This window comes from Meles meles, chromosome 8 (genome assembly GCF_922984935.1).
Source record: "Meles meles chromosome 8, mMelMel3.1 paternal haplotype, whole genome shotgun sequence".
NCBI classification, from domain to species: domain Eukaryota; kingdom Metazoa; phylum Chordata; class Mammalia; order Carnivora; family Mustelidae; genus Meles; species Meles meles.
The window spans coordinates 29313821-29334803 of NC_060073.1; the positions used below are offsets into that span (position 1 = coordinate 29313821).

The 20983-nt window shown below is 41.8% G+C and overlaps 1 protein-coding gene across 10 annotated transcripts in view; it reads right to left on the minus strand.

Moving 5' to 3' along the window:
- CD44 (CD44 molecule (Indian blood group)) overlaps nucleotides 1-20983 on the minus strand; it is an 86745-nt gene that overhangs the window by 26719 nt on the left and 39043 nt on the right. For 4 of the 10 annotated variants that reach the window (XM_046015117.1, XM_046015116.1, XM_046015115.1 and 1 more), the window contains exons 4-8: nucleotides 16303-16371; nucleotides 13449-13679; nucleotides 5932-6057; nucleotides 2824-2937; nucleotides 2233-2349 (exon numbers count right to left, since the gene is read on the minus strand). In XM_046015117.1, coding sequence (XP_045871073.1) covers nucleotides 2233-2349; nucleotides 2824-2937; nucleotides 5932-6057; nucleotides 13449-13679; nucleotides 16303-16371 — 657 coding nt within the window. Of the gene's footprint in view, nucleotides 1-2217; nucleotides 2350-2823; nucleotides 2938-5931; nucleotides 6058-7300; nucleotides 7430-13448; nucleotides 13680-16302; nucleotides 16372-20983 lie in introns of all 10 variants that reach the window. The other 6 variants (XM_046015112.1, XM_046015111.1, XM_046015118.1 and 3 more) reach the window with 4 other exon arrangements.

The following is a 20983-nucleotide window of genomic DNA, read 5'->3' on the forward strand; positions in this document are numbered from 1 at the left end:
TGGGTTTGCCCAGCATAAAATAGGTTCACAATGATGGGCACATTATGAGGTTATGTCTATGTGGTATCCAAAATTGCCAAAATTACTTTTTAATGAAATTAAGTCAATGGATTAAAACTATTCTAGCCAATGTTTGGCATTATAAAACAACAGGAATGTGAGACAAGCTAAAAATTTCAACCCCTCGGTGTTTTAATTGCTCAGTTTTAAAAAGAATAAATTGAATGGAATAAGATTGTATCAGGGTACCTTTGGGAAAAATCAGAAAGTCAGGGTCATTTTCATTTACAGCAACTAACAGCAAATTTTTAGTTCAACAAGAAAATGAAAGCCTATAAACTTGCCAAGCCAAAGTATTTTTTGCAACTGGTAAGACCGGTTGTATTTCATAATTTTAGAAAATGATATGTGTGATTTGATAATAAGAAAAATCTTTAAAAAATACAACTTGTGTCCTCATTTTACCCTTGCATTGGCCAGAACATTCCTGGGGTTAACTGGTTATCCAGAGGGAGGAAAAAGAAGTCTCAAATCTTCAGTTTTACCTCCCACTGACTAAATCACTACCTCCTGACAAATAATGAAGTTAGAAAAACTAGGAACTTAATTACCAAAAAGGGGAAAGTAACCCAAACATAAACTGTCTATTCAAAATCTTTTAGAAAAGAAAGAAAAAAGACAGAAATATATGCGCGTGTGCACACACACACACACACACTACACTATCACTATCTTTATAAACATAACACTCCTTTGAATACCCAGTTTAGATACCCGCTGTTTTCAACATATGGATTAGCAGGATATAGGATTTCCAGTGTAAAATATGAAGGTTGAATCTCTTCTAGAAGTTGTAATGTCCTTTGATAAAGCCCAGAGGTCACCAACCAGAATCTGTTTATGTTTTGCAACTACTAATGAGAGAATTGCTGTAGTGGTTACTGCTTTCCCTTTTCCTCTGTGAGGTTCTGCGACATCTGGCTTTTCAACCACCCTCCAGGAATGCTGTGCCCCCACCATTCCCCCCACAACCTTCTGACAACGGGCTCATTAATTTCAAGCCTCTCATGTAGCTATCTCCTTTTTAAGTACAAATGGTCTTAAATTCTAAGAAGTACTTTTAGGTTCCAAGGGGGATTGGTACAGAATCCCATTCTGAAGAGACTTCCACTTCTCATCTCCTCCTTCTATCAGAAGACTCTTGTTCATTCAGCCCATAGTCCTCGCACAAAAATAAAATCTAGTGGGATAAGTAATGAGATGCCGATCTATTTGACGTATTCAGTACAATGCCCAGCACTTAAAATCTATGTCTTAGCTGCTGTCTGAAATGTTTCTTTTGTTTTCTGAAGGTATCCGTCAAACTCTGGGGTCTCCCTTTGGTTTCTAAGTGGCTGCTTCTTACATTCTTGCTTTAAGAGTATCCAAGACTAAGGGAATGATAGTTAAACCATAGTTTTAAAGACGCTACAAGCTGTTATCCTAAATTAAATCTTCTTTTATTCCAAATATGATGGGCATATTGCCAAGAGAGAGATGAAAGAAGAAGTGTATGTAGTTCTTATTTTCTTTGGTCCCGTCCTCAAGACCTGCAGTGAGACTTGAGATTGTTTAGGAAAACCTGAGATGTTGGCACTTAAGTAGGAATAACAGCATCAAAGCCTTGCCCAAGTTACTCTAGGCTTAAAAACAGAAAAAGAACAGTCACAGAAATTCAAACATAGTCTCTATGAGCTACTGACCTTCTTACAGAGAGTACAAGGGATGCCTTCCTACAGTGCAGTGAAGAACAGAATGTAAAAAAAGAAACTGGATTCGTCAGAGATCTTCACAGAAGAGAAGGATTCCGAAGATCATCGCACTTGTCAAGCTCTTTCCAGACCCCACTGCCTGGCACCAAATGATACACTCTTCCTCACACATTTCTATAAACACACACAAATCGCCCAAATGGAACCTCAAAGAATCTCTAACACACAAAAAAATATATCTTAGATCTTTAAAAAAAAAGATTTAAGCTTTCCACCATTTTGGCCCTTCATGCAACCCGACCAGTTGGTGTTTTTCTCCCAATTTCTAGAACTAGTGTGTAGATTCGGCAGCTTTGCATGCTCTGTGGATAAAAGAAATGACAGAAGATGTGGCTAACGTCTAAAACAAAGTCTTCCCTATTCTTCGGAAGGACTTCACTAAGTTATGGACACCAGCACTGCTGACCTCCAGCCTCCTTACTTGTGCTTGCAGGATGCTGGGTCTCCTCTTCATCGTGATGCTCATGGTGAACGAGAGGAGAGTGTGGTTCTCGGGCCCAGTTCTCTCCATTGGCGCTGGTGCCACTTTGGTCCACATCTGCCGTGATGATGGTTATATACACTGTGACTTTTTATCAACCAACCTTTGGTGTTGTGTTCTTCCATTAAAATGCATGCTATTTAACAGTGCCATGCTTACATAGGACCTCCGAACATCTACGCTCAATGCTTTTGAGTGACTCCACTCATCTCTCCCAAGAGAAAAATCAATGGGCGGGAAATTTCTTAATGATTACCTATTGTTCTACTATGATCACCTTGTCAAGGGCAGCATCATAAACTGAGCTAATGTATTCATTTTTATAATAAAGCAACATAAAGTATCTTGTGCCCAGACCACCGGTGTGATGAATGACTCCTAGGTTGAACTGAGTTTCCTCATGGAAGTTAAGAATTTGTGATGAGACATGAACTACCGTTCCCACCGTGTCCTGATGATTGACTTTTGCAGCGTCATAGACTTTGAGGGGGAAAAAAATCTTTAATGAAGTATGCAAAACCCATTCATTACCAGTCATCCTTGTAGTAGTCTGAAGTAATACTCCTGGATTCGATTCACCGGGGCTCCGCGAAGTCCAATCCTGGTTCTGTTTTGGGTGGCTAAAAAGCCGTGGTGTGGTTGGAACTGTTATAATGATGATTGAAGCAATTAGGAAAATGTTAGTTCGTGAGCCTTCACCATTGTTCTGCACATCTCTCCCTTCTTTGGTCTACACAGTGAATCATCTACACGGGCTCATATAGACGGTTGAGTGGAAACGGAGGGAAAGAAGAGAGGACTTCAGCTTGGTTCAGCCATATTGTTAAGCACCTCAGTATCCTTGCCTTCTGTCATAGGAGACGCTGGGGTCAGAACATGAGATTTTCCAGAAAAAACAGCCAAAGGAGTTGCAGCAGAAGGAAAAACAGCTTTGCAAACACCAGCCCTCCACCGAGGAGAACCAAGAACATCAGAGTTTTGGCCCATCCATGCAGCCCGTAATGGCCCTGCGCGCTTGAAAGCCCAAGGGATTGGTATCATTGGCAAGTGTGCTACAGCAAGATCCTCAGGCTGAAGAGGTAGATTCCTGAAAATTATACCATGATGATATGATCACTTTATTTATTTCACTAGTTTTGGTGGGGAAAGGCGTACTCTGAGCAGCCACGGATCTCCTATAGATGGTTCTAAGAAAGAACATCTACCTTTAACAACCTTATGATTTAGCTGTACATTTCTGAATGTGTAGAAAACACCTATGGTATTCTCATCAAATACAAAGCATTTCATGAGCAAGCCATTCATAGCCAATGAGAGAAAAACAAGATCCATACATTCAGTAGAAAAGCACCATAGGTCACCAACCACCATTATGAAGCTCCCCGAAAAAAACCAAAAAGAGGCATACATCCACCAGAGGCCTGATGCTGTCACCCAAAATGATAGCGGAGTAGGAGATGCACTTGTAAGAAGGATCATGACAAAATTAGGATCGGTTGCTTTAGTGAAACTAATACGTGCAAACCCATCCTAATTCTTCCAAACTTAACTTTGATACCCAACTAAATATAAAATTCTTTTCAGAACTGTAATACTATCAGCTTGATTTCACAAGTGAAATTTTCAGGTTGATCTGTTTGGGTTGCCACCCAAGAAAGCTACGTTTCTTGAGTATCAAGACCACATCTTTCCTCATGGTCCCACCTGGAAGATGGCGCCACATCCTGAACCCAGAAGACAGTGTAATAGTAAAGCTCCAGTGTTTTTGGTTATTTGGTTTTCTTTCTGAAGGTATTAAGAGTTTACTTGTTTTATAGACCAGAATCTGCAGAGATGTCTGGGCTAAAGAATGCGCCATTTTTAGGGGCACCTGGGTGGCTCAGTGGGTTAAGCCGCTGCCTTCAACTCAGGTCATGATCTCAGGGTCCTGGGATCGAGCCCCACATCGGACTCTCTGCTCAGCGGGGAGCCTGCTTCCTCCTCTCTCTGCCTGCCTCTCTGCTTACTCGTGATCTCTCTCTGTCAAATAAATAAATAAATCTTTAAAAAAAAAAAAAAAGAATGCGCCATTTTTAAATATAAAGTGTCTAGTTCATTTTGAGTATTTGTGGTATCGATGCCATATACTCAGCTGCCTCAAATCCCAAACTATTATTTTGGACTCCTCCCTTCCTGGGTGTTGTCCATGTGGGGACAGTCCTCTCAGGTTTCAGTAGGACAGTGAGAACTTCAGTGACCTGAGAGGGTCCAGTCACACTGCAAAGGTCCACCTTCTCTAAGGACAGGTGATATGGTGGGATCAGGTTTGGAATTCTCATCTCTGCTCAGCAACATCTCACATCATTACAGATATGTCTAGGAAACCCAGTCATCTGGCTAAATGTTAGACTGACCTTTGTGTATTTTTTTTTAAAGATTTTATTTATTTATTTGACAGAGAGAGATCACAAGTAGGCAGAGAGGCAGGCAGAGAGAGAGGAGGAAGCAGGCTCCCCACGGAGCAGAGAGCCTGATGCGGGGCTCGATCCCAGGACCCTGAGATCATGACCTGAGCCGAAGGCAGCGGCTTAATCCACTGAGCCACCCAGGCGCCCCTGTGTATTTTTTTTAAAGGAGGTTTTTTGGGGGCACCTGGGTGGCTCAGTGGGTTAAGACTCTGCATTCAACTCAGGTCATGATCCCAGGGTCCTGGGATCAAGCCCCAAATCGGGTTCTCTGCTTAGCAGGGAGCCTGCTTCCTACTCTCTCTCTCTCTCTCTCTCTGCCTGCCTCTCTGCCTACTTGTGAACTCTGTCAAATAAATAAATAAAATCTTTTAAAAAAATAATAAATGTTTTTCAAGAAAATAAAAATTAAAAAAATAAAGGGGGTTTTTCAGATCAATTTCCCTCTCTGTTCTCAAAAAGTTTTATAACTGTCACAAGTTTGGATACTATTACGCAGTGTTTTCACTATTCACTTTTAATAATAGGCACTATTTCAATTAAAGCTCAGTTGACGTTCCTCCTTCCCTTCAATGTCTTTCCGTTATATTTTGCCCTATTTGTTAGAACTAGATTTGTTCCCTTGGTTTCAGCAAAGTTTTGATTATGATGATTCTTAAATTCTGTACCCAACTTTTAAGCCTTTCTAGGGCCATCTAAGTCTTTAATGTAGAATCACCTGCAAGCTTTAATTAATATCCTCCCACTCACATTCTATTGCTTCAGTAAGCCAGAGTTTGAAGGCAAAAGCTCTGGCATTTTTCATCTTTGTGTTGCCAGCACCTAGCACAGTAGGTATACAATAAATACTTGTTGTAATGTTTTACTATGCCGTTCTCTGTCAAAGCTCAATAATTCAAGAAGAATCTGCAGCAGCAGACCACATAAGTAAACAAAACAGATAACCTGAGGCATTAGGAGTTTTATAAAAGATATTTTCCACATTTCTCCTCCAAATATGTTTTGGCTTCCGTTTTTTTAAAAAGTCATTTTTCTTCCTTCATAGTCTTACCAAGGTATAACTAAAGTGTGGCCAGTCATAGGTTTATGCTAATTTTCCACATTAACTATTTCCCAAGGTAGACACTATTGGGCATCACTCAGTTTAATTAGTAAGCCTTGCATAAATGGTTCTACTGTAATTGATTATTCTTACTGGTGCTGGAGATAAAATCTTCATCATCATCAATGCCTGATCCAGAATAACTGGGGTGTTTGTCTCTTTCATCTTCATTTTCTTCAGTTGGTTCCCAGCCTGCTGAGATGATATTTGAATCCGTACCTGTTATGGTGACTTATGTTAGTGGCTGAACTGGATGCCAAGCAACCCATTTGACAAAGGAAGAAAATAAGGCACAGAATGTATAATGAGTTCTCAACACTTTAAGAAGAAAGTGAGACATCTGATTTGTGTAGTCCCAGATTGTTATATCCTGGTCTCTGAAGCTAAGGCATAGATCTAAAAACAATTGCCTATGACCTTTACAATGGAATGATCTCCTTAAGAAGTCAAAAGAATAAATATGGACATAACTCCACCAAAGAAACAAAAGAAAAACAGGCCAATAAACACTGCCCCCACTCCATGCTCTCAGATTATTAACTTATTAAGCATGTGCCATTAAAGCGAAGGTGTCAAGAATAGAATGGAAAGGTTTCACATGTGCCCATTTGTTTTATCAGCCACCTTCAGAAAACTTTCGGAATCTGAACACATGTCCACCATTTTTTAAATCTCATAGACGTATTCATGATTTGTTCATTCATCTGCTGACCTTCTCCAGCATCATGTCACCAGAGCTCTGAACACAAGCTGAGCTACCATCCCAACAACAGTGCAGCATCCAGTCACAGCAAAGTTCGTCAATTCACAGAAAAATCAAGCCTGGCATTCCTCAGTTAACCAAAAGGGTGGACTAAAGTGGACTGGAGCTAAGATTTTGAGCAATTCTCATGTTTTCTCTTCCGGACATATCAGAGGAAAGAAGATGGTGACCCTCTGCCTCTTTTCAGTGGTTGCTGTAGATGTCTCTTTCCTGAAAAGGGGTTTCCTATCATTTGACTGGGAGTCATGCTATCTTTTGCAGTGACCATTGGCCTTTCCTTACGGCCAGTGGCTGCCCCAAGAATAGTTCCACTGATGGAGAGTTTCTATATTTTTCTAGTTCTAGCTATGTTATTTTATTTCCTCTTGGAAAGTCAGGAATTTCTAATGACTTTTGTCTCTTTGGAATATCTTTCAGAGCCAAAATTTTGTTCTGTCATCAAGAAAGACTGGCCCCCTTTTGTAGTGCTCTTAATAGCCTCCTCCAGGCCTGTATTAATTCTATAGAATAAAAAGAAGAAATCTGCTTATTAGTGTTATCGAATCAAACACAGGGTCTCTGAGCTCATGACCCTTTGAAAGTCATCAAAAACATGTGTGAAACCAGAATGCATTTCAGACTTAGTATCCCTGAGGTCAATGAACTATTGAAAACTGTCAAGAGAACTTATGAAATGAGATGATAATAATAACTCATTACCAGCCATTATCGTTGTTGTGTGAAGATGATTCTTGGACTCTGATGGTTGAAACCACCATGAAAGCCAATCCTGGGCTTCTCGCCTCTTGGTTGCTGTTTTGGGACTTGTACCACTAGTGCTCATCAAAGCTGTTGTAACCATAATGGAATTGATGGTTGAAAGGTTAATTATCAGCCCCTAAGAAATAGCACTGTATATGCTTCTACTCTTTTACCACTCAAAAGAGTCATCTATACTTCATAGAGATGGTGGGAAGAAACAGAAAAAGCACAGAAGTTCCACTTTACTTTTGAGGCCCATACTGCAGGTCATAGAATGTCAGAAATGGAAAGATCTTAAATATCATCTTGTTCATGATTCTCATCTTAAAGAGGAAAAAACTGTGCTGGATGGAGCTTGCCTTGTCTGTAGTCAGAAAGGCCAAATGAGGGGCACCTGGGTGGCTCAGTGGGTTAAAGCCTCTGCCTGCAGCTCAGGTCATGATATCAGGGTCCTGGGATCAAGCCCCTCCTTGGGTTCTCTGCTCAGCAGGGAGCCTGCTCCCCCCTCTCTCTCTGCCTGCCTCTCTGCCTACCTGTGATCTCTGTCTGTCAAATAAATAAATAAAATATTTAAAAAAATAAAGGCCAAATAACAGAGAGCATGACAGTAGTCTTTGAATTTTGAAAAACTGTAACGTAGAAGAGGGATTAAATTTTTGCGTATGCTCCCAAAGGCCAAACCAAGGCCTGTGGTGATCATTGCAAGTGGAACAAATATTTTCCCAAATGCTGAATTTAAAAGGTTATAATCTGGACTATCCAACAAAGAACTTCTTCATAAAAGTTGTATTCCTCACCATCAGAAAGATCATTTAGCTGGAAAATTGTGTAGATCAAATCACTAGAAGTGTTGACTGAGCTAGACTGTTGAAGATGCTCTCCAAATCTGAGAGTCTATGATTCTGAAACCAAGGGTCCTAGCCCTTCATGTTCTATGTTGGACAACCAATATCATTCTCCAAGAATTTAGGGTATGGTATTTCTGCCAGCAATCCCAGACACTTAATCCCAGCAATCTCCAAAACACACCAAAAAATGCCACATGCGATGGAAAAAGATCCTTTCCACCTTTTTCCAGTTAGTGTCCAGATCCTCCAGCAATTTTGCCCATGGTCACTTTTTTATATCAACACTCTATTTTGCAAAGTGGACGACCAGGACATTTTGAGTCCATTTTTGAAAAAGAGGTAATCAATCAGGAAAGATGGACAGAAATGAAGTGACCCAAGGATCTCACGAATAAGATCAGAAGTAAGAGTCCCGGTTTGAAAACTTCCCAAAACCATCATTTCTGCCACCATAATGTGCACCAGAAGAATATTAAAGAGTGGATAAAAAAAACAAAAAAAAGTTGAAGCAGAGAGGCTGAAACCATTGTTAAATCCCCCAAAACAAAAGTAAGGTGATTAGATTTCTTTTTTTCAGCTATCAAGAAAGCCCAGAAATGGCCCAAGATACAGCACTGACAAGAAGACCTTTTCTTCCCAATATTTGTTCTATGAAGATAAACACTGTAAACACTTAACATCTAAAAATAGCATATTCTTTATTCTGCATCTCCCTCCAGCATGACCTTTATCACCATGATATAAAATCACAACATAACATCAGCACTATTTTCCTTATGTATTTGTTAAAATAAAATATACTTTATTCAACTAAGCTGAATATTTGTTAAAATAAAATATACTTTATTTGACTAAGGAAGTATTAAGGACCATTTTTATTATTCTCCTTCTGCAGAAAGAACGCCCAATTATTTTAAAATATGACCATACCCTCAATCAACAAAAGCTAATAAATGAAGATATGCTTGTAATCTCCCATTGTTCTGGACCTGGAATCTTTTCCCACATAAACTCTCAGTCCAGAATACTTTGCAGGGATTTAGAGTTAATGGTCAAACATCCAGGCAGTCTAGATTCTCATGGAAAACAACAGGTCACCCCTCCACTTTAGAGCTGAGGACTGAGTGTCCAAACAAGTACACAGAACCTACACTTTCCATCCATAAGTCAGTATTTCCCTCTATTATTACTGACTGCGATAAGTAGACCAGCAGAAAGTAGGAGTATGCATTTTCTAATAGACTTCTTTCAAGAGGGTCTGTTCTGAATGAATCTCCTAGTTGAAGCTCCTGAAGGAAAACTAATTCTGATTCTATGTGCATGCTGCCAAAAGAAAAACAAATAGAACACAGAGGAGTATCTAACCATATCCCCAGATCCATAGGCCTCTTTGATAAACAAAATCATATCAGATCCCAATTCCTTAAGGAAGGAGACAGGACATCAGTCCCAAACTTGGACATGATCATGGATACTCTTCACCTTGATGCTGAAAAACTTGGCATTCAGGATAATGGATAAGCAGAAGACAGAGCAGTTTACCTGTTGTTGCTGCTGCTGTGTGATCCTGAGTCTTAGGCTGTGAGTTACCAAACCAGGACCACATCCAATGCATTTGCTCCTGAACTGCTGCTTGGCTGTTTGAGTGCACAGTTGAGGTAACTGGATCAATTATGAAAATATCATTTAGTGAGATCTTTCTACAAACCTTTATTCTCCACTCTATGTACATGTGACATCTGTCTCTATTATAGAGCAAAGATTAGAAAAAGAAAGATTGAGGCCTGGCTTTATCTTTCCAATCTCCTAAAGTGTCTTGGAATCTTAGAACAACATGAGCAATGCAAATTCTGGATGGGTGTCAATTCAGAGCTACTCAAACTTCAGACAGAACCCTCTGAACACAGACTCAGAGCAAAATCAAGTAGGAACTTAACAACCTGTGAAGGAAAAGAGATTTTATATTTACTTGATGAGGTGACCCAGCCATGGACTGAAGGTCTTTGATGAAACATTTCATGAAGTTGCTTTCATTCATCTGTGTTTGGAGTGTCTTTAGAGATGCTTGCTTGTGTCTTCTGGGCCTATCCCTTCATGCCAGTAGCCTATGATAACAACTGGCATTTCAAAGTCCACCCACACCATTAACTTCAAGTCAAGCTTGATGCTTGAGCAGGACCCTTGCAAAGGGTGTGTGTTCAAAATATCGAAATCAGATAAAGCTTTGTCAAGTCTCCCTCTATCACCTTCTGTCACTTGTAATTCTTAATTTGGAATGTGTTTCCAGAAAAGAAACAAAACTGCCCAAGCTAGAGAAATTCTGGACACTATGCAAATTCAAGAAAGGATAATCAGTGATATTTTGCAATTTGAAATCTCCAATTTGACTCTCAAGTAGGACTTGGGTCCAGAATGTTTCCCTGCGGAAGACTAGTAGAGATCATCAGGATCAACACCTAAACCAGCTGAGGTTTTTAAAAGCCATTTTGAGTTCTACCTCCCTTTGAAAATCTGATCTAAGTTATGACTTCTGTCCTCAAAAGAGTGATGTGACACATACACATTCTCAAAATTTTGTATATTATTTCAGGTTCTTGAATGCCTTATGGCCTATCACTGAGCCTACTGGAGGTCCATGAACCCCAGGTTAAAGTTTAAACACCCTATATTCACCAAATATCAATAACCTCTGCAGTACGTTCTGTGATAGCCAAGGACACATTGGCAAAGAATAGAGATGAGACACAGGAGCCAATTTCACCAACAATGCCCCCAGATTCACCTGAGCATCCTCCCTGAAAAATTCTCAGGCACCCATTCTGCCCTCAGAAACTTTATTACAGAGTTCTGCCACCTTCGCCCTATAGAAGGAGAGGAAGAGACCAACAGGAAGTAAAGATACAAGAGCAAGACAGAAATAGGAATTATTTCTACTTTCCCAAAAGGAGTCATATGAGATTTGGGGAAAATGGAAGGATCTACTGTCTAGCTGGCAGAGTTTCCAATTTTCCCCACCCACGTAGGCGAAGCCAGACCAAAAATATATATATGTATATATTTCTTTGACACCCAGAAGACAGGGAAATGGAGATTTCCAAGGTAGGAGTCTCTGCTTCCTGAATTAGTTTAGATTTCTGGATTCCAGAGAATTCCAGATCACCAATAAAAAAGAGGCTGATGACATGCCCCCAGAAAGTCTCTTCCAAAAATAACATTTATAATGAAAAGCCTGCTGGAAGTCAAAACCTACCCAGGTTGTTCTTACTGGCTTTCCCTACTGCCACTCACCAAGGACCCTTACGGAAGGAATGAGCTGCCAAGCTAAAGATGCACTTCTCTGTCCTCAGCCAGACCTCCTCTTGACATCTGTCCTTTTGCATGCATTAGGGAGGATTTGCAATCACTCCTCCCGGCCAAGACCCACCTTTCGGTCCAACAGTCATGAAGCTTTGGGACTCTCCACACTGGGCTCAGAAACTGGGGTCTATTCAGGAATTTATCAGTGGTAATCTTTTCTAGTATGCCATGGGTTGCTTTCAAGTTTCCACCTGATTTTTTTTTTTCTTGGACACTCTTCTTTGCATAAATGGATTTATCTGGAGCTCCCACTGGCCATTTGGATGTTTCAGCACTTCGGTGACTCTCAGGTTGGCCCTGGACTCATTCTTTTGGACCAGTGAGTCTCTCTGTTCCCAAATCACTAAGAGAAACTTAGCTAAGTGCTTTGAAAAGAGGAAAGCACGATTCTTTTCTCAGCCCAAATCCCGTACTTTGGAGTAGACTCGATCTGCCTCTCGCTGAGACCACTAATTGTTACGTTTGCCAACATCTGACAAAATTGCATTCCCTGATGATAGGAGCCTCCTGCATGGTTACTTTAACAGGGCGGGGAACCCAGGGGCAGCCAGGCCCCAGCAGCAGGGCCTACTGGGTTTGCAGAAGCTCCTCTCTAGAAAGGTTGTCCTCAGGACCATAGGCAACGAGGTGACCCAATCTCCAGAGAGCCAGTAATCTGGGAAGGCATCAGCCATTTGAGAATGTCTGCTTCCTGAAAATTCTTCAAAGGGTCTGCAGAGAATGACCAGACTTTGGGCCCACTGGTACTGCTTCCGCACCCTTAGTAAGCTGCTCATAGAAATTTAAATCACTATTGAGCAAGTAGCCTTTGGCTAAATCATAGTGCTCTGAAGGTCGCCCTGAGTTCTGGGTGACAAGGCACAGAAAAAGGCCCTATGCGGCACATTCCCAAACCAGTGAATGTCGGCCACACTCTTGGGAGAGCAGAGTCCTGCCCCACAAGAGCAAGAGCCTGGACAAAAGAAAATCCACACCATAAGAGGAAAGCTGCCCAACACGCGGATGCCCTACTTCAGTTTGAATAATCCTCCACAGAAGGAATGCAGCCATTCCTTTAAAAACCCATTTTAAAACAAACCATAGGGAAAAAGCAAAGTGGAAAACAGAGAAGGAGGCCAGAGGGAGATGCAAACACTTTCCAAGGACAGTGGAGCACAAAGGGCAAAACCCCAAAGAAATCGAATGCAATGTTGCCATATTTCCACTCTCGCAGTCCCCAAGTAATGAGTTATCCACGTTACCAAGCAAGTATTAACAGCTTTCCCCTAGAGGCTGCAAGGAGACAGCTTTTAAGTAGGTTGAGTTTGATCGGGTAACTCCTTTAGATACGCTTCTTTAGACTGAAACCAAAGGAATTGTTAAGTAAATTATGGATGAATAGGACAGAACATCGCACCATCAATAATACTGCATAAATCAAGTTAAAACATAAAAACGTAGAGTTAAGATGAAAAAAGCAGACGGGATGGTATGCATCTGTTAGGATCCCAACTTCATGAGAACAATCTTATTCAAAGGTGGAGAAGAACAAGAAGGAAACACATAAAAGTAAAAACAGCTTCTGTAGCATGCCTGAATTGTCACCACATCCCTGGGACAAAAGAACAAGAAAGTCTTCTAAAAAATCTTCCAGTACGGCGCTTCTTATCCCGAGGTAAGCAAAACAGAGGAGTAGATGGAAACAAAACAAAACAAAACAAAACAAAAAAACACTGTAGACAGTAGCAGGCAATGACTATGGGGCACTGGTTACCATAATATTCCCCTTCCCCAAATGGTGTCCCCAACTTCTAGAGACAGGAGACAATCAACACACAAGGGAATGCTGATCACCCAGGAAGCTCAGAGCTGGTTTTGTAAACAAATCACCACGGGAAAGCACAGTGATTCATTCTCCTTACTGGTAATGGGGGTATTCTCTGGGTTGTCAGACACCCTGGTACTGTCTTGGTCCTGGGTCGGGTACACAGTTGGCAGGTGGGTGTGGAAGATGAAGCCTCCTGAAGTGCTCCTCTCGCTGGAGGAACCACTGCTCACGTCATCATCAGCGGGGGTGCTGGGGTTGATGTCTTCAGGGTTCGTTCTGTATTCCCCAGTCTGGCTGTAGCGGGTGCCATCGCGGTTGACAATGGCTGGGGGAAAGAGAAGGTACTTTCAGAACTTGGCAGCTGACCTTTGCTGAGTATAGGGAAGACTGTGGGTTATCACATAAGATAGTGACTTCAAAGCTATTTTTCTTCATTATCAAGCAAAACAACACCTAACTACCTATCTAGTGGGGGTGGGGGCAGGGAGGAGGGGATGTTCTAAGAAAGTCTACCCTCCCCTGCCCACCTGCACCCCCTGGAAATGGGGAGGGGGAACGAGGGTGTGTTTGGAAGTCCCCATGTTTGAATCCCAGCTGTGTGTGCCCTTAGACAAAGCTGGTACTGAGCTTCGGTTTTGTCATTGGTAAAATGAGGGCTGCTACTCCCCTTTGCTCTGAGCCCTATAGGATACGTGGTATGTGAAGTGCTTAGCACAGGATCCAATATTGAGTTGGTCTCAATAAACGATAGTTCTCCCACTGGTTCCTTTTCTCCCTTCCAAGTACATATAAAATCTATTGCTGTTAATTCCATCTACTTCCAGAAAGGATTGGAAGTAGGACACGAAGAGGTTAGCAGTCTCAACAAGGAATATATATTTGCACATCCATGAAGAATGAGGCTTTTCTTCTAAGGAGCAAATTTTGTCAGTCTATGTGAACCCCTACTCTGGCTAAGAAATCAGCATGCCTAAATGATGACTGAGCCTCCGCCCATCCTCCAAGAGATTCAGCCTTGAAATTAAGAGGCACAGAGGTATATAAAGATCAGAATCTTTGATTTAAACAAGGAAATGTCTGCAATGGACAGGTGAAGGAAAAGCAAAGCGAATTCATTCTCTGCTCCTCCCTGAGAGGATTTGCTGCCTTCAAGTCTGGGCCGCTCACTGTACAAGTGTGCATTTAGCTAAAATTATCCTCTGCTATATTGCACTGGACTAAGTGTTCCTTTTGTCTACCTATCTGGCTTACCTAAGTGGAGCTATTAGTAAAACATACATTGGAAAATATTGCAAGGGTGCCTACGTGGCTCGGTCAGTTTTGGCTCAGATCATGATCTCAGGGTCATGAGATCGAGCCCCACATGGGCTCTGTGCTCAGTGGCGGAGGTTAGCGGGGTCTGCTTGAGACTCTTTCCCTCTGGCCCTCCCCTCACTTACTCTCTTTCTCTCTCTCAAATAAATAAATAAGTCTTAAAAAAAAATATTGCAAAGTCTCAAACACCCTGATAATCTCTCCAGATGTAGATCTGATTAAAAAATATATGACCAAATTTGTACAGATCTGGACTTTGAAAGGCATTGGTGGGGACCAAGGAAGTGGGAAGTTTATTGAACATGACTATGGTCCTGACAAGCATTGGACATACTACTTTTCTTCATTTTCATTTCAAATCTCACAGGTTTTCCATTATCCAGATGAGAAAACTGAGGCTCAGAGAGACAAAGTCATTCCTTTGAGATCACCCAGGTGGCAAGGGACTAGGATTCAAACCAAGCCTGACTGAGACAGCACATCTGAACTTGTGAGCCTCCCTTTCCATGAGGCACGGGGCGGGGACAATTTTTGGCCTAACAGTATGGGGCTGGATTTGTGTGGCCAGGATGATTCTCATCCTTCTGTCGCCTGCCACCTCTGTTCCCTTGCACAGTAAAGGTTCTGTCTCTTAGGAGGCAGAAATCAGGCCTCCTCAACACTATGATGCTTCTCAAAAAAAGTGAGGTTCACAGGCCATAAGATCAGGGTTAATAAGTTGACCTCTTTGAAAATTTTGGTTGAGATTTTTGTTCTCATATAGTGCCAGACGCCTACATCTTGGGATCATCAGGATGATTTTAGGTGGATGTGGTATAAATAATGTTGAAATTAGAATTCTCTTCCAGTACACAAATAATCAAACAGAAAATTTAGGAGGCTGGAATGCATCTCCCCCTTGCCCTTATTAACCCCTCTCCATGAGAGAGAACATGGCTCAGACTCAGAACCTTCAAGCAGCTAGAATTTAAGAAGATTATTTAATTTATCCTACATGTAAGTGTATTTTTAAGGATACCCTCTGCTTATGACTGGGGTTTGTTTTCCATTTGTAGGGGATTGTTGGTTTATTTTATTTTGTTTTATTTTTTTGAAGAAAATTTTTTTTTCTTTTTTTTGAGAAAGAGAGAGAGCATTAGCAATAGAGGCAGAGAAGGAGAAAGAATCCCAAGCAGACTCCCCGCTGATCATGGAGCCTGACATGGGGCTCGATCCCACAACCCTGAGATCATGACCTGAGCTGAAATCAAGAGTCAGACACTCAACCAACTGTGCCACTCAGGCACAGCTGCAGGCTTTTTTTTTTTTTTTTTAATAAACTTATTTAAAGCGGAGAAGAACAGGCCAATTAAGTGAAAAATATCAAGTAAATGATTGTGCGGTGTACACAGAGGTGCCCAAAAAAGGTGAAAGCGGTTTTCAAATGACTGCAGTTTGAGGAACAGTGTGTTGGGGTCAACGGGATTGCAGTTTCAAGCCACTGCAGGAAAAGGGGAAGGGACAGTGAATCACACCCAATGTCCCTCGCCTTGGGGAAATGACTGCTCTTCTACTCAAATATGAAACACAGAAAGTACACCTGATCCCCTTCCCAAGAATGGGGACACCCCACCGAAGTCAGAAGAGATACGTACTTATGGTAATTGGTCCTTCAAAGGCATTGGGCAGGTGTGTGACCGATGTACAATCTTCTTCGGGTGGAGCTGTGGAGCAGCAAAGAGAAAAACCATGAGAACTTTAAAAACATAGGAGCAAAACTGATGTCCACTTCTATTAGTCAGGATGGGGTTTTATTAAAGCTCTATTTGGTAACTAGACCTTGTATTGAGATCTAAACACTCAGAGAGCTTTCAACTGCATTTGCTGTTGCAGGGAGAATGGATGCATTTATGGATGATAACTTTCATACCGTGTGTGCGTGTATGTGCATGCAGTCCTGTGTCTGTGCACAAGATGGCAACTTATTTCACTGATTTCTCTCATTGTTGCTTCTTGTCAAAGAGGAAGGGAGAAAGGGATGGATGGATGAATGGATGAATAAATGGATGGATGGATGGATGGATGGATGGATGGATGGAGGCAGGTCGGCAGACTGCTATCACAAGGAAGGCTGTTACCACAAGCATTTTAGGTGTTCTGCCATAAATCGCGAGGTCCTCATAACATTGGACAGAAACATCAGTTCAACAGAACAGGGCTTTGTTGCTTCCCAGGTCCCAGAAGCATCTTTCCTACAGGTAAAGGGCACGTCTCTTGACCTGCCTATTTCTTTGACTCATTGTGAAAACAACCGACAGCTTTATTTATTCACCTGGAGAAAACCAGGTCTTAAGAAAAGCCATTCTTGCAAAGGCTAAGTAAAAGACATCCCAGAAGAGAGTCTCAGTGAAAGTCACCTCCTCAGTAAGTCCGCTCCTCACCAACCAATCTCAACCAGCCCCTTACCAATCCCCCACACGTATCACCATCACATCTTTGCTTACAGTTCTCCTTCTGACTTACCGCTGCCTCACATTATCTTGTTCATTTTACACGAAATTTTACATGAAATGGCTGTTCATGGCACATCCCTCAACCCCTAACCCCTGCTACCCAGCCCCCCCCCCCAACCTCCAAAGAGCTATAGAAGTTGAGTAGTGATGAATAGTGACCTTATTTATCTTGGCCAGAACATTTATGTGTGATGGGGTCAGAGAGACACTCGATAAATACTTGTCGAATGAATGAAAGAGAAAGTACCGATATAATTCCCACAGGTCCACACTTCCAGGAAACATACCTAAGATGTTAACCACCACCCCCCCCAAAATGGTCTGCAGTAATGAACAGGTCAAGAAATGTTTACATGAACCATGAATGGAAATGTCATAAGAAATTCTGTTTTTAAAAAGTTTAAGATGTATCAGTTCATTTATTCATTTTAAGCATTACTCATGAGACAGATTTTAAAAAAAAAAAAAGGGGGAGCAAAAAAGGACATGTTCCTGGGGCACCTGGGTGGCTCAGTGGATTAAGCCGCTGCCTTCGGCTCAGGTCATGATCTCAGGGTCCTGGGGTCGAGCCCCGCATCGGGCTCTCTGCTCCGCAGGGAGCCTGCTTCCTCCTCTCTCTCTGCCTGCCTCTCTGCCTACTTGTGATCTCTCTCTCTGTCAAATAAATAAATAAAATCTTGAAAAAAAAAAAAAAAAAAGAACATGTTCCTGTTTTTACTTTTAAGGAATTCATAAGGTCATGGACGACAATAACAATTAATATTTCTTTAGATTTTTACAGTTTTTAAAAAGTGTTCCCAATAATTTCCTCATTTGAAAACCAGGGTAGATAGCCTCCCTGGGAGATCGTGACCTGCCTGACCCTCGAGAAGCTTCTGATACTTTATGATGCACAGGCCTCAAAACAGGCCGTGGATTATGTGACTTCTTTATGACAGGGGTGGAATCACTTTCCCCGAATGCAGGCAACAGTAGTGCCCTGGGAAGAAATTTCTAAGGGTTAGGTTGTAATAGAATGGGATACAGTGTAAAAAACACTAAGACAGTTTTGGAAATCATTAGAGCTTTTGTTCAAATGGACCTTTTTCATGCTCCAGTTCCCCTTAACTTTTAAAAAGAACACCAAACCTGGCAAGCACACTATGATGAATGGTGACCCAATTGTGCAATTAATACATTCACACTCCCATGTCAGACAGCAGGGCCTCACTGACAATCTTTTATTTTAATGATTTAATGTTTAATGAACTCAGCACTGCTGGGAGCACAGGGCCTGGTGAGCTTTTCCTGAACCTAAAGAATTGTTAGAAAGACTCTGGGGTGGGCTTCCTGGTGGGCTGCACCTCTAAACGGTGCCTCCACTGCCCCAAAATAGCCGGGAGCAATGTTAATTATTCAGCCTAACCAGTTACTCAGTGCCAGCTATAAAGACATCTTCCTCAACACCTGATATAGTCTAGGTATCCAATAAATATTTGTTGAGCAAATGAGCAAATGAGTAGACAAATTAATGTAACATCTTCTCCTAAATTCCACCTTCAAAAAAGAATGAGGCATTTTACTGGAGGCAAACTCCAAAAATGAACCAATTCAAGTCAGTTCTCTGGGCTCTTAACACGGAAGTCACCAGGCTTGTGCTGGGCCTTACTGAGACATGAGGCAATCAAAATAAAAATCATGGGGTCTTTCCAGGGTCTGTCTTATTTTTGTCTATAAACCACAGGCCACATTTTACAAAAATATTGCTGAAAACTGTAAGCATATGGAACCTGTCTGCTAAGATTGTGCTGGATTTGGTCCCTGTAGACCAAAAGGGTTTGGAGGGGGTCACATCACTGGGTCTTGACCACCTGCCTGCAACCCTCAGCTGGACCTTTCGGATGGGATGCTCTGCCTGGAACAGAAGGTTATCTAGATCCATAGTTCGCTTAGCACCTCTATCATCGCCAAGACATTTAGAATTTATTTATCCTTAGATAAACACTCTTATCCAGCTTCTTTATTCTTTTGTTTCATCATTTCAACATGATTTACCTCCCAAGAGGTACCCAAGAGGTACCAAGAGGTACTCCCAGGAAGTACGTCGCTGGTTCTTTCTCACCCTACTTGCCCAGCAGAGTCCTGACTGCATATAGTTGATCCCAAAATACTCTTTTTAAGACTTAAAGAAAAACTTATAAAGCAGTCTATCTCCATTAAGAAAACCTGGATAAAAGAAAAGGAAAAAATCTTCTCCTTAAACTTCACTACTTTAAGACAACCATTTGGGTATGAATACACCCCCCGGAACTTCTCCAGCTTTTCAGCTGCTTTAACACCTCCCCTGCCAAGAAGAGGAAAATTAATCAGGAGGGTTCACTTCCTTTTCTGAGGTTAGACCCAACCCTGCAGGGAAAACTAAGGGGCAGGGAGACAAGTTTCAGTAATAACTTGTCCACATGGTTGCCATTCCCGGTAAAACGTTCGGAGCTTCTATTTTTTTTTTTTTTTTTGAGTTAAAGTTCTTTCCAGAAAGAGATACTAACTTATAAAACAGGGGAGACAACGTGGATTCGCAACAACATAATTTATGGCATCCATGCCCTTGGCAAGAGTCAGTGGCGGAAGAAAGGGGTAGTACTCAGACACTCTCAAGTGTGTGTCCCACACTAGCCCAGTCTCACGTGACCAGCCCCTTCCTCTAAAACACAGAGTCTTCCCAAAGTCCCTCTCTGACCTTTGGCACTAAGATAAGCTATTGAGACCACGTGCTGCTCTGTGTTTACTTCTTTATTTGCAAGTGGTTTTCCTCAATATCGTGTCCTTAGAACAGACATTCTGGGTATATGGGTATGGGAACTGGGTGGGGGCCATGCACCATTTTGCCTCATGGGGACTCTCCTCTTTTTGGTTAAATTCCATTTGCATTCCTTGCTCATATACCAGGGAATGAGAAATAATCTACAGTTTTCTTCTCTTTGTTGTGAGTGTCCCCCAGAGGTTAGGGACTTGCCTATATTTGACATAATATATTGGCTTCAAAACATACCATTTCCTACTATTAACCCGAAACTTTCCCTTTCTCCTAATCTCTAGATTTCTCTTCTGAATTCCCACTTCCATCCCTACTTCTCATGCCACCGTGGGTGGCCGGCATAGCCGAAAGCTACTGACGTAATCTCGCAATTACTATGATGCCTCCACTTGCACTGAAAACCCCGTGCAGATTTCATACTCTCCCACATGTGATATCTGTGTTTTTCTCATGCAAACAATGCCTTAAGTCATCATTGAATAACATCTGTGTTTGTCTCATACAACATTCTTTAACCACTTTTCAGCTAATTTAACACCCTCCTTCCCTTCTCTAAGGAAAACAGATGTGCCAGGAAGACGTGTCGAATTTACCTCGTGGTTCCATCTTCCCTTCACACAATCTCAGACCTTCCTGAGGAACAGAAGGCCCAGTTTGAGAAGGAAGTAGTCAAACAACATTTGATAGTTGGCATTCGAGAGCTTGACATTTGTGTGTTTGACCCTTCTCAAGAGACCCTAAAGATACACGATGTGAAGAATCCTTGAATTCTGCTGGAGCCTGAATTAGACTAATAAACATGAATTTCTAGGGCAGTGGTTGGAAGCAAGTCCCTCTGACAGGCAGAGGAGCCTGGCCTGCAGCCCAGCACACACATCTTAACTTGGTTTTCTTGTTCTCTAGTTGTCAAGGCTCTCAATTGTTGGGAAATGAAACTCAAGAAGGTCAAAGGCCTACCGTATATCCTCCCAGCTTTCTCTCCAGGTCCAACATAGAAAATACTTCTAAGCCAAGCCATTTGGCTTGTAC